Here is a 14961-nt window from a genome sequence, read left to right on the forward strand (position 1 = left end):
GATCCATAGCTACTCTCGGACGAGTGACGTAGTGCCTTGTGATATTATTATATCAATGAATATATTCTGGAGTGACATCTGTGTCAAACTGTTCAAGAGAAACCCCCACTGCAATAAACCTTGCACGATAGTGCCATCGCACTACCAAATGTGCAACTTTTTCGGACCAATCTCCAGTCCTTAGGTCAATATCATGCAATACGGGTTCAGTATTACAAGACGATGAGACATTCTGCTGAAAACCGAATTGTCTCATCACCCTGTCAGGAAGATGCCACTCACCAATGTGAAAACATATGAGAGGACTCATCGTCTACCATATGTTTTGACCATTCGTACAAAAATAGGCAAAGTATGCATAATAATTTTGTACGGCTCCCAAATAACCTGAAACACAAAATATTATATTAGAGAATATTAAAGAGAAATACAATAAAAATGTGTATAAAATAATCAATTAGGTTTAGTGTAATGTACCAGGTTGAAGCAGATCAAACATGTATCTATACTGGCTGACTACATGTGTAGCTGTCCTAGTCACAAAAATTTTTCTCTCCACCTAAATTTTTAAATTGATAATTTATAATTTAAATTAACTAGATCAGTGATATAAAAATTAAATTGAATTAAAACAACATACCGAGAATCGTAGGCTCGTCCAACCAACTGAGCGCCATTAACATGTTGTAGTTGTGAAGCCATTATTAGAAATCGCTCCCAAGCCCATAGTTGCAAAAGTATGAGAGGCCCAACTATCTCTCGAACCTTAGGTCTTGTTACTTTGCATAGTTGTCTATACAACCATGCCAAGCATGCTCCACCCCACAAATACTGCCCCGTATCATGGAGGTTAGCTAACAGTGGCAGAAATATCAAGTGAACAAAATGACTTGATTTATCTGAAAATAGACTTCCACCATCTGTGAGCTCATGAAATTGTGTTCATAACCATATTAAACTTAACCTCGATTCTTTAATCTTGTCGACAGGTGGGGTCGCACCGAGGTACAGTTGACAAACTTCTAACCAGTCATCATACATCACTCCGGTGACCGGCTCACCGTCAACCGGTAACCCCAACAACACTTCTATGTCTTGTAGAGTGATAGTGCACTCTCCAACAGACATATGGAATGTATGCGTCTCGGGCTTAGTGCACTCTCCAACAGACATATGGAATGTATGCGTCTCGGGCCTCCATCTCTCGACCAAGACTGTGATCAGATGCTAATCCAACTTAATAAATCCTAATATGGCAACTCCATAGAATTCAGATGTGCGCAGTAGCGGTAGTATTCGTGGGTGGAGCGGGATAGTGCGCTGGAGAACTGCTTCTCAATGCCTGCAAGATATTTCTCCAATAGTACGATCTCGCCATACAACAGATGATCGATGAATGGACTGGTCGGACAAAACATCGGGATCAACAGGTCTTGGGTTTAAAGTCATGATTTGAAAAAAAAAATATTTATTTCTCAATCAAAAAAATATTTGTTTCTCAATTAGAAAAATAATGTACAACTTAATTAGAAGAATAATGTACAACTTTATAATAAAAAAAAATTGAATATACAATAAATTTATTTACTTTCCGTAGAAATATATATATATATATATATATATATATATTTCTATGGAAAAAAAGCTAGTAATTATTAATGAAAAAATAACAACAATAACAGAATTTTGAATTGTAAGAGAAGGCGAGATTGAGAGCGAGATTGTGAGAGAGAGCGAGATTGTAGGAGAGAGCGAGACGCATACATTCCATAGACGTTGGAGATTGTCCCATCCTACAATCTCGCTCTCTCAATCTTCTCTCTCCTACAATCTCGCTTGCAATCTCGCTCTCTCTTACAATCTCGCTTTCAATCTCACAATCTTGCTCTCTCTTACAATCTTGCTCTCTCTTACAATCTACTTCACCCACTTATCTTCTTTGTCGAGGGTTGAAGTTTCGACTAATGTAAAACTAGCGAGATTTCCTTTTTCTTGTCGAGGGTTGAAGTTTCGACTTATGTATGTCGAAACTTCAACTCTCGACAACCTTTGTTTCTAAGTTTTCTTTGTTTGTCGAGTTCTCAATGTTCGACCTCTACATTAATCGAATCCTCAATCCTCGACTTTTAGCCTTGAACTCCTAAAACAACAATATTTCTCTAATAAGTTTCAAAACAACAATATTTCTCTAATAAGTTTTGAAAATAACAATATTAATATTAAAGGTCCAATGTATTTTATTCGTTTGACTCTATTTTCTAGATTTTGGGGATATCTTTTGAAATAAAAATATTTCTATTAAATACCTGTCGACATATAGATATATAATATATATCTATAAATCGAAAGATTCAAAATTAATAATTTCAACATCAATATATCGACAATATTAACATCAATATTAAATTAATGATATCTTTAATATCTTTTATAGATATTTTGTATAAGTGTTGTTTTTAAATATAGAAAAATAAATCAAAGTATTTACAAAATATGAGAAAATTTTAGAACTATCAATGATATTGATAGATATCGACACTAATAATTCGAAAAATTTGTTAAATCTTATAAATATTTTCAACTGTTTTACCATTTGAAATAATTTTCCTTTGTATAATATATTAAATGTATGTTTAATCTAATATCAATAAAAATACGTTCTTTTATTTTTTTTCACTCTACAAAGATCAAGATCAGATTAACGATCTATGGATTCATATATCTCAATCGGAAAAATTCATCAATATATTCATATTGACGTAAATTTTTTTTTTTATCTCATTTGGGTTATATGACTTAATTGATTTGTTTATTGCTCGAACTTTCATTCCATCGTCATACTAAAAAAAACAATATACTTATTTTTTAATGGAATTCTACAATCGTTTCTAACTTTTTGATGGGAGAATCCTTAAATTGATAATACAAATTCTTTGAACATAAATAATTCTTATGTGGTTTGAACGTAAATTATTTATAACATCATATGTGTTCGATTTTGTCTTTTATTTTTTCGAATAAAAGTTATAGATGAGAGATCGAACCTTCAACTTTTGAATTGTGTTAATACTACTATTTACGTATTAATACCATTATTTAGGTGTGTTTGGGGATGTCTGTTACCATATTAACATTAGTAACGGTCGATTGAATTCAGCAAATATTTGTCTTCATATGTTTTTGGGACTGCTGTTTCTATCCATGTTTACCTCACTAAGGAAAAATAAAATTACACTATAAACAAATACCCATAAAACGATTTAAAAATAATGACAAAACTCTAAATTACAAACTCAAAAGAAGGAAAAAAAAAACTGTTTGACCATAATTTGGAAGTTTTCAGATTTTGTCAACGAGAGTCATCAATTAATTAGTTGCTTTTTAGCTTTAAATTTAAAAGAGAAAAATTTGGTTGCTTCTTAGCATCTAAGTAATTTTCCAATAATATTATTCTACCATGTGACAATTTTTTTTTAAAAAAATAAATGAATTCTTTTTAGTTTTTCTTTGTGTCTAAAAAAGAGGTATGTTGCACCTAATTATCATTCGATTTAAAATATGTAGTTTCTATTTCAAAATAAAATATAAATGTGTTAGATATTTATTACTTCATATATTTTCTTCTTATTTTAAAATCAATAAAGACAATCAATTAAATAAGAAAAAAAATAGAAATTATCAAAATAAGTATAATGTGTTTATATAATCAACTTTGTAGTTAGAGGTTTGATTCATTCCTTCCATATATTTTAAAAAAATTGAAAATTATTAAAAAAATTGTATGACATATTTAATACAATAAGATTTGAGTACAACTCTCACATATAAATTTGAAACTCGTCCGACATAGATTAATAAATAACCTAATCCAACTTTTAAAGAGTTTGAAATAGTAGATAATCCAAAATAGATGTTACATATGTGAACATTTATTTCTACTTTTCCATGTTACCTTGTCTTCCAAAACTTTGATACATTTGATCATTTAATTAACTTTTTTTGCACTTTTAATTTCCTTATTATTTATGACCTTATTTTGAGGCCCCACTCTTTCTTTTACACCTTATAATAATAATCCCTCTCTCACAATTACTCAACAATTCATACTTTCCATTCCCCCTCTCTCTCTAAAAAAATGTCCACCGCCAAGAAAAGAAATTTCCACCTCTGGTTCTCAAAGCTCCGTTGCTTTCCGGCCGCCGTGAAACCCTCATCGCCGCCGCAAACTTCCAACAAAAAACCCCTTTCCATTACCCACTTGGAAAACTCCGACTACTCTTCTACATCCACCGCTGCTGACGACGGTTTCTTCTCCGACGACTCCACCTCCGATTCCGACGCCGTGGTCCCTGACTTCTCCGCTGCCGTCGCTTCCCACCGCTTCTTCTTCTCTTCCCCCGGCTGCTCCAACTCCATTTTCGACTCCTCTCCCGACACCCACCACAGCGCCGCCGTTTCCGACGCCGTACACGGCGGCGTTAAAGTCCGGAAGGTTTCAGTGGACCCATTTGTCGATTTTAGAGCTTCAATGCAGGAGATGGTTGAAGCGAGAGATCGGCCGGTGGACGTTCGGCGAGACTGGCAGTATTTACAGGAGCTTCTTCTTTGTTATCTTCAAATCAACCCCGTTGATACCCACAAGTTTATATTAAAAGCTTTCTCCGACCTCGTCGTTTATTTGCTGGAATCTTCGCCGGAGTCATTCTCCGATCACAGTCTTCACCGGCACAATATCAACTCACGCAGCTGGTTGGTGCAATAATAACAACATAACATCAATGTTTCAAAGATATAGATTTGCTGCCCTCCACCAATTGAATTCTTGATCGGTGTATAGGCAAGTATTTTTCTAACTTCTTATCAGATAAACATGAGATTTTATTTTAAAATTAATTCATAATAAAAAAAGTAATTCATTCATCATATAAAATTTAGTAAAATTTTTACTTATAGAAAAAATTGTTAAAAGTATCTATAGAAATAGTAAAAAAAAAAAAAAAAAAAAAAAAAAATGGATACTATAAACTTCTATAGGTTTCTATCACTAGTAACATCTATTTAAAGAAGATTTAAAATTTTGTTATTTTGTGTAGATAATTTTATTTATTTATTTATTTATTTTTATTTTCGAGGGTTGTTTCATTTAATTTTTTAGTTATCCAATATGAGATTATCAACATGTCTTATCAAGATAGTATTCTAAGTTTACCATTCTCGATCAGATCTCAAATTTGTAGTTGGACTGAATATTTGTTTGAGTTTTATAGACTCTAATATCATATTAAATAATATGAGATTTCATTTCAAAAACAACTGGTAACATGTGAATAGCAACTCACCTATCTTATAAGAAGTATGAAGTCCCTTGATTTTTCCAACATGGGATTCTCAACCATTATATTTCTTCAATCCCTTCAAAGATGTACTTACTTTAGGTCTATGCTCAAGCACATTTTGTTCAAAAGCATATATATATATATCATAAGAACCAAATATAATTATGGAAAAATGATTTCATAATCATAGGGTGGGTTATTATTGTTTCTTTTTATCTTCTACTTTATGAAAAGTGATGATGTTTTTGTTGTTGTTCGTCTTTATTTACAGGGAAAAGCTTAGTAGTTGGTGAAAGTTGGAATGTTTGTTGTAAGAAGACAAAACAAAATGTGGGTTTCGATGATCACACTCATACACAATCAAGAAAAGCGTGGGATATGCAAAAAAAAGAGAGAATATTGTGTTTACTGTTTGGTTGGTGGAAGAGAAAATGAGGGAAAGGAAAAGAAAAAAATTATTTTATTTTATTTTATTTTTGGGTACATATAATTGCTGACAAAAGAGGGCAGAAGGGTTGGTTTATTGTCCTTAGAAAGAAAGGTTGGGAGTGGTCCTATAAGGTCATGTTTGGTGATGACATAAATGTTTGTAATTTAATGGTGTTGCAGTGTGGAAGAAGAGCTAACAGCTGAAACAGAAAAGGCTTTCTTTATTATTATTATTATTACTTTTTTTAAGCTAAGAAGGTGGTGGGGTTTGGTCAATTAAGTTTCTTGTTCAATGTTTTTTTTTTTTTTTTTTTTTTTGGGAGAGAGGAAGGATTTTGAATCTTAAATGTCTATACGTGTGTATATGTTTTGTTCATTGTTTTTTTTTTCTTTTCTTTGACAAAAAAGCAAGAAGAGATTTGAGTACAAATTGGGAGTGGGGAGATTTGAATCACAGATCTCTTGATCTTGAGCATATACGCAAGTGTCAGTTGAGTTAAACTCTTCTTGGCACAAGAAGTGATTTGACTTCACTTCAAGATGAATAATAGAAAATAAATGATTTTGGTTTAGTTGCTGGATTGATTTGTTTGATCTTATAAGTTAGATGTTGTATGACCCACATGTCTTTGTACTTAATGTGGGTTGGTTTATTTAAAGAGAATGGGTTCAAATGTTTTTTTGTTTTTTGGACAAGTGAGTTGGGAGATTTAACTCGAAATAGAAAATTATATTATTCGTAGTGATGCATATACATGCATATCTTGTTTATGTGTAAGATGATATTTCAAAAAAGAAAGGTTAAAAATGTGAAGAGGGATTATAATACTACTATTTTCATATTATCTTATTCTCCATCTTTAAAAATTTCAAGTTCTTGTTTTTCAATGAGTAATGATAAAGATTAAGATATCTTCTTGTAGTTTAAAAGAAACTACATTTGACTTGATGTTTGGTGTTAACAAAATTATAAGAAATGTTTATGATAAAATAAGTTCATAATTTTCTTTTATTTTAATCTCCAACTTTTTTATCTTTGTGAGTCGACTTATTTCCATAGAAAAAATCAATATAATAGGGATTGGTTAAATAATCTATAAGAATAATTCACATGTGCTATTTTGATATTAGAATAGGATGAAAAAGAAATTGTCCCAATATTCCATAGTTATGGGCAATTGGGATAGGAATAAAAAAAAGTAAAAAGAAAAAGCTAGGCAATGAAAATTTCACTCAATGGACCATTTTGGATACTAAAAGTAGTGAAAATTTTATAGCAACATGAGATGTAGACTCTATTTTTAAAAAGCATGTTGACGTGGTAATTAATAGATAGAGGTACTATGAAGAAAATTTTCATATTACTGTAACATACTAGAAATTTACTTTCAAAAGCATTGAAACAATCTATTTTTCTCTATGCTTGCACACATTTTTCATATTCATGTAATACTGGAAATTTCCTTTCACAAGCAACAAAACAATCTTTCTTTCTTCTATGCATGCATAAAATTAAGGCTTAAACACCGATAACTATGGTTCCGTTGGGTAGTCATTTCAGTTTTTATTTTTATTTTTGAAAATTAAGTTTATTTCCTCTCAATTTCTTAAAATGTTTTCCATCTTTCTTAAATATAAGGGTTGAATTCTTAGTCAAATTCTAAAAATAAAAACTAGTTTTTAAAAGTTTTTTTTTAAAATTGGCTTGATTTTTTAAAACTATTGATAAAAAGTAGATAACCGATGAAGAAATTTAGAGGTAAAGTAGTATCTATAGGTTTAATTTACAAAAATAAAAACAAAAAAAATAAACTGTTATCAAATGGTGCCTATATTCTCATTTCAAGATAGGATATTGATCATAAAAATTAAATAAAGTAGACAAAAGTATTAAAGAAAAAAAAAAGAGTTTTTGTTACCAAGTTAGCTAGAAGTTTATTGCAACTCAATTTAGACAAGAGTGGGCTGATAAAGAATGGGTATGTGTCACCACTGCATGCCTTTATTAATTTATGATTTTATATGCTTCCAAAGGAGATTCTCTCTCCTTTTTAGACCAAAGTTCACTTTAACGCTTTTCATTTCACAAAGTTCAAAAGTATAAATCATTTTCTAAGCGGAAAAAAGGTTTTGCTATTTATTAATATTAATATTATTTGTAGAAGCTAGAAAGTTACTAATTACCTTTTACTTTATTTATATCATAGCCAATTAATTCCTAGATCACTATTTAATAAAAACATATCATATACTATAAAGTTGAATAGAATTTTAGGATGCACAAGACATTACTTATAAGTTTATAACATAATCAAAATTAGTTTTACTTAAATAAAATACTTATCAAAATCTTCGTCATCTTTGTCATGTCAAGTTGTAGCCTGCAGAAATATTTAATTTTTTTTTTTTAAGGAATCTAAAAAAGTATTTAAAAGTATGCATGAATAAAAGACTCGATATATATAATTTCGAGATCTAATATAGATGTATTTTTTTTAGTCTTACCCTTGTGCACAATTTATTTGATATTGAAATATGGGTCATCCAAATTTTGGCAAACCCATCCACACATTATATACTTAGAGCTATATAAGAGTAGCTTTGATAAACCCAAGAGATAATGAGAGAGAGAGAGAGAGAGAGAGAGAGAGAGAGAGAGAGAGAGAGAGAGAGAGAGAGAGGAATTTGAAAGGAGTTTTGTTTGATATGAAGTAAAATGGGACAAGGGGAAAGTGGATCCAAAGAGAGATTCCAAGAGGCATCTAAAAAGAAAGACATTCTTTTAGTATTTTTATGCATATTTTTTGTATTAAGTATGATCCCCAAGATACCTTGGGTCTACAAATTTGGTCTTGTTTTAAGTATACCATTTTCTTTCTCTCTCAAATATTTAAGGTTTGATTTGGACTAAGTGATGGAATTTTCTGATGTAATCCATATTTTAATCTATGTTGTTGGAGTTGATATATGTATATCTATATTTATTTCATAATCAGGGCTAAATTTGGTGGCTCAATACTTCACTCTCTCAACTTCATTCATCTCAAGGTAGACACAGCTTTGCCAATTTGGCAAATAGGGAGATGGTGTGTGTATATATATATAGTACAGTCAAAGAATAGTTGAAGATAATATAATTTATCAAACATAATTATTTAATAACCATAACTACTGATGAACTCAATCAGTCTGATTTCCGTTTAGTTTCCAGTTTCTCTAAGTGAAAAAAAAAAAAAAAAAAGCAATCTGCTCTTAAACTTTGAAGATAGAGTTCAAACTGAGAAAGCACATACATATATACTAAACTAAAACGTTTTAAAACTATAAGAACCAATGAAACAAGGATAATCAGTTTTAGGGCTAATAATTAATGTATAGAAACATTTTTTAAAAATTGTAAATATAACAAAATTTATCAGTAATATAACTTTATTCATGATAGATAGTCTATCACTAATAAACTCTAAAAATTAATCTTTGCTATATCTTCCTTTTTTTTTATTCATTATGTGGGCTATATTTCCACCTGCCGTGAAACATCCCAAATTCTCGTGGGCTAAGCCCAAGTTAAAAAGTTTGGGCTTTTCTACATTCGACCCACACAGAACCTAACGATCGTGAAAGATAATGTGGGCCACAAACAAAGCCCTAGCTATCCCAAACTCTGACTCTTGACTGTCAACCGATTTATTCAATCTGATTCTCGACCGCTCACCGACAGCAAAAATGGCCGTTCCGATCTCCCTGAAATTCCCGACGGTACCATCCACTTTAACCAACAGATCCGCCTCCTTGTTCCTATCACTACGACGGAGCTCCGCTCATCATTCTCATCCTCACTCACAACACACGATCAGACTCCCCACTATTAGGTTCATAAGGAAGATTAACTTCTCCGCCGTCAATGCCGTGCAGGAAAGCCAAGAGAACACAGAATCCAACGGGGTGGAGGTTCAAGCAGGGCCACCAACGGAGGAGCCGAAAACGGCCGACCAATCGGCAGAATCCGGCGCAAATTTGGGAGCCGAAATTCAGGAGGCTTTGAAGCAGCGGAAGGTGGAGAAAGAAGGGGACCTGATCGGCGGAGTGGCGGAGGAGATTAAGGAGATTGAGTGGCCGGCGTTTCAAAAGGTTTTGGGCACGACGGGGGTGGTGATTGGCGTTATTGCTGGCTCTAGTGTCGTTTTGCTAACTGTGAATGCCTTATTGGCAGAGCTGTCCGACCGAGTTTTCGCCGGAAAAGGAGTTCAGGATTTCTTTAGCTGAGAGGATGAGACTTCGATTATGACTATTTGGTTTTTCACTTGAGATGTAAACTTTGTAACTTTTAAGAAAGGCCAATGGCTTCCATTGGAAGAGACTGCTTTGTATTTGTGTTAAGAAAGGAGAAAGGTTGAATCTGAACGCTCGAATATAGAATCCATTACAGCATAATCAAAGATTCAAACTAATAAATTTTGAAGAGATTATTCTAAAACTAAGAGAAATTTTTCCACATCAAAACGATGAAAAGTCGGTTCCCATTCAACTTTTTCCCGTCAAAATCATCTATACCATACAAGTCCTGGAAATCTTCCTATTGAACTGAAAGTTGTCAAAACAAAACTTCACACAAACTGGCTTATAACAGTGAACCATCAAGATGAAACTAAAAGTTCAGCACTACAAGAATATGATAAAAGTTCATCATGGGGTTGAGAGTTTAACTTTCACCTGCAGGGCCAACTAAGACTCCCTGGGCTGCACCTTCTTTCCGCCCACTGTCTTCTTCCTTAGCCTCACCATCAGGCTTTCTAATCCTGATCTTGTATTTGGTCTCCAAGTCAGAAATCTCCTTCTTCTTCTTCTCCAAGGCCTCATTGAGTCTAGAAATGACCTCCTCGAGTCCCTCTTTGTTGCGTCGAACAGCAGGCAGGACCTCTTTGATTGTTCTTTCCACCAGCACTCCACCGATCATTCTGTAGCATCTTCTTGATGGGTCAAGTGGCTCAATTGCAGAAATAACCAGAGAGTGCTCACTGACTTCCATTTCGAGTTCTGTGATTTTTGAGTATATCTGATTGAGTTCAGACCTTAAAGCACCATACATGTTCGCAACCATTTGCTCATTCACCGGTTCCTTGCGTTCACTCTCACTTGAGCTTGCCATTTTGATCTGTGAAGTGGTAGAAACTTAGTATACAATTTATAAAACTAGAAGAAGAATTACTTTTTACTTTCCATCCACATGAAATATCCTATACGACTATCAACCCCAAAAATTCTAGCGTGAATTGGTCAGTGTATACTCATGGAGACAAAGGAATGTCTTTCTAATGGAGGATGAGATCACAGACGATGAGGAGGGTAGATGAGAGTTTCCTTGACGAAGGGTGTCTGAATATAGTCGCACCCTTAATTTTAGACAGAATTGAAAACTCTACAAGAGTTATATATATATATATATTTCAGATTCGAAACTGGGCACTTTTTATATACTGAAACATCTTGACAGAAGAAAAACAAAATCTTTAATGTTACAAGAAGATTAAATAAGTTCATGGCTCTTATCAAATAAATAAATAAGTTATTGGCTGAGAAGGAGGATCCACAACAATATTACTTAGCCGTTAGCATATCAAGGAAGTTGTCTTACATCAAAAGTGCAGCCTCATGTTCTTCATACGTCCATGCTAATGGTGGACTTCCCACTTTCTGGGTCTCTTTTGCTGCTTAATTTTTACCTTAACATTAATCCCATTATCAATGACAGACTGAAGCACAATTTGAAGCTTCCCTTCTATCCTCTCACCTTTTCTTGGAGTGTATACCAGATTGTGGATATCATCAGCCAATGCTCTCTGGGCCAAAACAGCCCCCACAGCAGTACAGGCAGAGGAATCCTTCCTTGAAGTCAGGTCAAATTTCATGTCTGTAGAAATTGAATGTGCCACAGCAACAACCTTACTAGTCACTCGGTGAATGACACAGGCTCGAACTGAGGCCTTTGATATGTATATATCAAGACAAAATGGCTCATGGTAAGGACCAGTAAGTTGATTAAACGTGGGTGTCCTAAGTTTCTTCTCAACGTCATCACTCTCCCTTTCCACTATTACATATTTGTTCTTCACATGTTCAGGAAGCTTTACATGGCCATTTGCCAAACGATTATCAAGCTTATCATTGATTTTACTTTTGCTTTTTTGCATATCTTCCTTTTCCTTCATAGACTTCTTCTTCCGATGAAAATCAAGGCTATATTCTTCAAATTCTTTGGATCCTCGATCAAGTTTATAGAAGAGATTTCCACGTATTCTCATGTTGTCAATATTGTCAAAATCTAAATCACAATAATCAATTGGGTCATGAGCCTCATCCTCTAAGAAGCATCTATTTTCAAAGCCCGTCCAACCCTCTTCTCTCCCTTCCCATGCTCTTGCTAAACCACATGAAACTGCCCAAGTATCAACATCTACAAGTTCAACATCATAAGCAACTGAATGAGGTTTACCATCAGAGAACAATGGAGATTCCTGAGGCCTGGATGAACGATTTGCAATGCTATCTGAATGAGCTACCCTTTCATTCTCGCTTCCAAGGCTTCCATTGGGCAATGCTTTTGAGCAAAAGCTGCAGGCCCTCAAAACAAATTGAGGACTAGTAAAAGAAAACCCTCTCCTCAAGAACATGAAGCCACTTTAAATCTTTGAAAAACCACCGTTCCCAACCACCTATTTACATGAATATCATATGCCTAGGACAAAAAAAACAAAAACAACACAACGCGTAGTGAATGAATTAACTTATTGAAGCAAAGCATCAAACAGATGGGCTGCATTATTGATACTGTAAACTTGCACAATTAACTTTGTACAATTGAACTAGACGTAGAAGGGAAACTCATAGATATCTTAATTCCTGTAGTTGCATCTAAATCTGCAACCTGGGTGGACTGGTTTAATCAAAGTTTGTCTTCAACTTTCTCCTCCCATTTCATTGATGGTGGTAGAGACTTGGAAATCGAAACCCAGTGGCGAAAGTGAACCAAGCATAAGAAATAGCTACATCTAGTTCCCACTTCCCGGTACAGATATCCCTCAAATCAAACAAAGGATCTATCATTCCAGTCCACACAGACTTCCTTCCTCCCTGCTCACAACGTAGGAATGCTGGAAGTCCACTTTGAGCATAGATAGGATGAAGATCACGAAGTTAAATTTTGAATAAGACAACTTCCTTGATAACTTGACATATAGGTATCCATACCCGTCAGAGTTAAAATTCCAAAAACGGCAGCACCAAACAGCTAACCATAGTCTGAAATCACCACTACCACATCTCCCAACTACTAAAAGTTACCAACAAATCATCCCAACAATAATGTAATTTCATGGAATCAGGAAAAATTTAACATTAAGCACGGAAAGGTAAGTGGAGCAGTTTAGAAACGCAATACAATTTCAAGCTATAAAACGTCTATTAAGGTATCGAGTTCTAGCTCGATAAGTGGGGTAAAGTCAAACGATCGTTCATTGTGGTTCATAATACAAAAAACAAGCACCAGAGAATTGAGATCCTTAAACAGTCGTGAACTGAGCCAAGAGGTGATGATGGCAATTTGCAGAAACACAGCATAACAAAGGCCAAATTTAAAAATGAAAGCAACTAGCTCCAAATTGCTGCAACGGAATGTTTCGTAGCGAACAACTTAAAACGAACCACAGGTCCAACGGAACAAACGATTAAATACGACAGAGCAAATACCTAATCCCTTAGAGCAGGGTATATAGTCCAGCATTTAGTCAAAATAGAAACGGATTGCAAAACCTAATTTCAATCGAAGCCGCAGGCAAAACATGGACATGATTCGCAAAGAAACTAAAAGCAGTCGATCGCAAGCTTAAAAGAAGCGGATGAAAGTGAGGCAGAATAAGATGAACAAAAAACAAAGCATACTTGATCGACGCCGCTAATCAGTGCTGAGAGTGAAGCAAATGGTGAGCGATTCGAGGAGGCGACCACTTCGAACAACTACGCTAACTGTGAGACTGCGAACAGCCAAATTGAAAGAAGGGAGAAACGGTGAGTTAAGGAAATTGGGTCATACGGGAAGTTCCCTTCACTTCTCAAGGGTAGTTTGGGAATTGAGCTACGTTTATTCGATTTTTGTTTTCTTTTATATTATGATTATTATTATTGAAAAAGTACTATTGTTTTGTTTTTTTTGTTTTGTTTTTTTTTTTTAAGTTTAATCCTTTTGGTTCCTACATTTCAATTGGTAAAGATCCAGTATTTATGCTTTTAATTCGATGCCAATCAAGACTTTATATTTGAGGGTATGTCTTAGGTTTAAAATACATTGAAAGTAATTAATTTAAAAAATAAATTATTTTAAAAAAATTCAAGTATTGGATAACCATTTAAAATAGAATTTTAAAAAAATGTGTTTATCAAATAATTTGGTTTAGGATAAACCTTTGTAACCGACTTTTTGCAATAGACTGATCTTTCAACCTTTTTCCAACCCGGAGTGAGTCTGTCCAAAGAAGCTTAAGTAGTTCCCGTGATAAGGGGTAAAAGGGGCATAGACCCACGTTATACTCTTTTCTAAAGCTATAAGCAGGTCAGATGGATAAAGCATGGGCAACTCAGCTCGCTTTGTTCATCTTTGAGGAAAAGGGAGGGGGATAAGGAGAGCCTTAGCCCTGAGAATCGAATTCTAATTTTAGGTATAATGGTTAATCTCTCCTTAATTTGAGAAATTTTGGTCACAACCTCCGATGACCATCACCGGCCACTACTTTCAACAACCGTTGCAACCAATCTTTGGTCACCTCCTCCAACGACTGACGTTGGCCACCTTTAGCCATACCTCCAATGATCGTCGACCAACCTTTGGACACAATCTCTGATGGCTAGCATCATCCAACTCCAACCATCATCACTGTCAGATAATTCATTTATAGTAATTTGACATTAAAAAAAAAAGTTTTGAAAAGGAGTTGCCAAGCACATGTGTGTTCTTTATTTTAAAGCATTTTTATCAAAAGTATTTAAATGAATATGAATTTTTGAAAAATATTTTTCTATGTCAGTCCAAACAAATCCTAAACATGTTACAATTTAATCTCTAATATGTGTATAACTCAACTAATATGCTATCAATTTCAAGGTTTGAGATTCGATCCTCTACCCCGCATATTGTTAAAAAAGT

The 14961-nt window shown here is 33.9% G+C and overlaps 4 protein-coding genes and 1 pseudogene across 4 annotated transcripts; 3 read left to right on the forward strand and 2 right to left on the reverse strand.

Moving 5' to 3' along the window:
• Positions 1-14961, forward strand: part of LOC150038300 (secreted RxLR effector protein 161 pseudogene) — a 98840-nt pseudogene that overhangs the window by 36236 nt on the left and 47643 nt on the right.
• On the forward strand, positions 4066-6041 carry LOC120076061 (transcription repressor OFP16-like). The gene is made up of 2 exons (XM_039029844.2): positions 4066-4837; positions 5608-6041. The coding sequence occupies exon 1, from the start codon at positions 4136-4138 to the stop codon at positions 4760-4762; it is 627 nt and encodes a 208-aa protein (XP_038885772.1). The 5' UTR covers positions 4066-4135; the 3' UTR covers positions 4763-4837; positions 5608-6041.
• Positions 9492-10177, forward strand: SECE1 (secE/sec61-gamma protein transport protein). The gene has a single exon (XM_039040653.2). It carries the CDS (start codon positions 9492-9494, stop codon positions 10029-10031), a length of 540 nt encoding a protein of 179 aa, XP_038896581.1. The 3' UTR covers positions 10032-10177.
• Positions 10253-10914, reverse strand: PDF2 (prefoldin 2). The gene has a single exon (XM_090316540.1). It carries the CDS (start codon positions 10912-10914, stop codon positions 10468-10470), a length of 447 nt encoding a protein of 148 aa, XP_090172666.1. The 3' UTR covers positions 10253-10467.
• LOC120084825 (Ribosomal L18p/L5e family protein) lies at positions 10253-13840 on the reverse strand. The gene is made up of 3 exons (XM_090316530.1): positions 13704-13840; positions 11401-12501; positions 10253-10920 (listed from the first exon to the last, which is right to left on the reverse strand). The coding sequence occupies exon 2, from the start codon at positions 12434-12436 to the stop codon at positions 11438-11440; it is 999 nt and encodes a 332-aa protein (XP_090172656.1). The 5' UTR covers positions 12437-12501; positions 13704-13840; the 3' UTR covers positions 10253-10920; positions 11401-11437.

Source organism: Benincasa hispida, chromosome 1 (assembly GCF_027475165.1).
Source record: "Benincasa hispida cultivar pf3 chromosome 1, pf3_genome.v1.1, whole genome shotgun sequence".
Classification (NCBI taxonomy): Eukaryota; Viridiplantae; Streptophyta; class Magnoliopsida; order Cucurbitales; family Cucurbitaceae; genus Benincasa; species Benincasa hispida.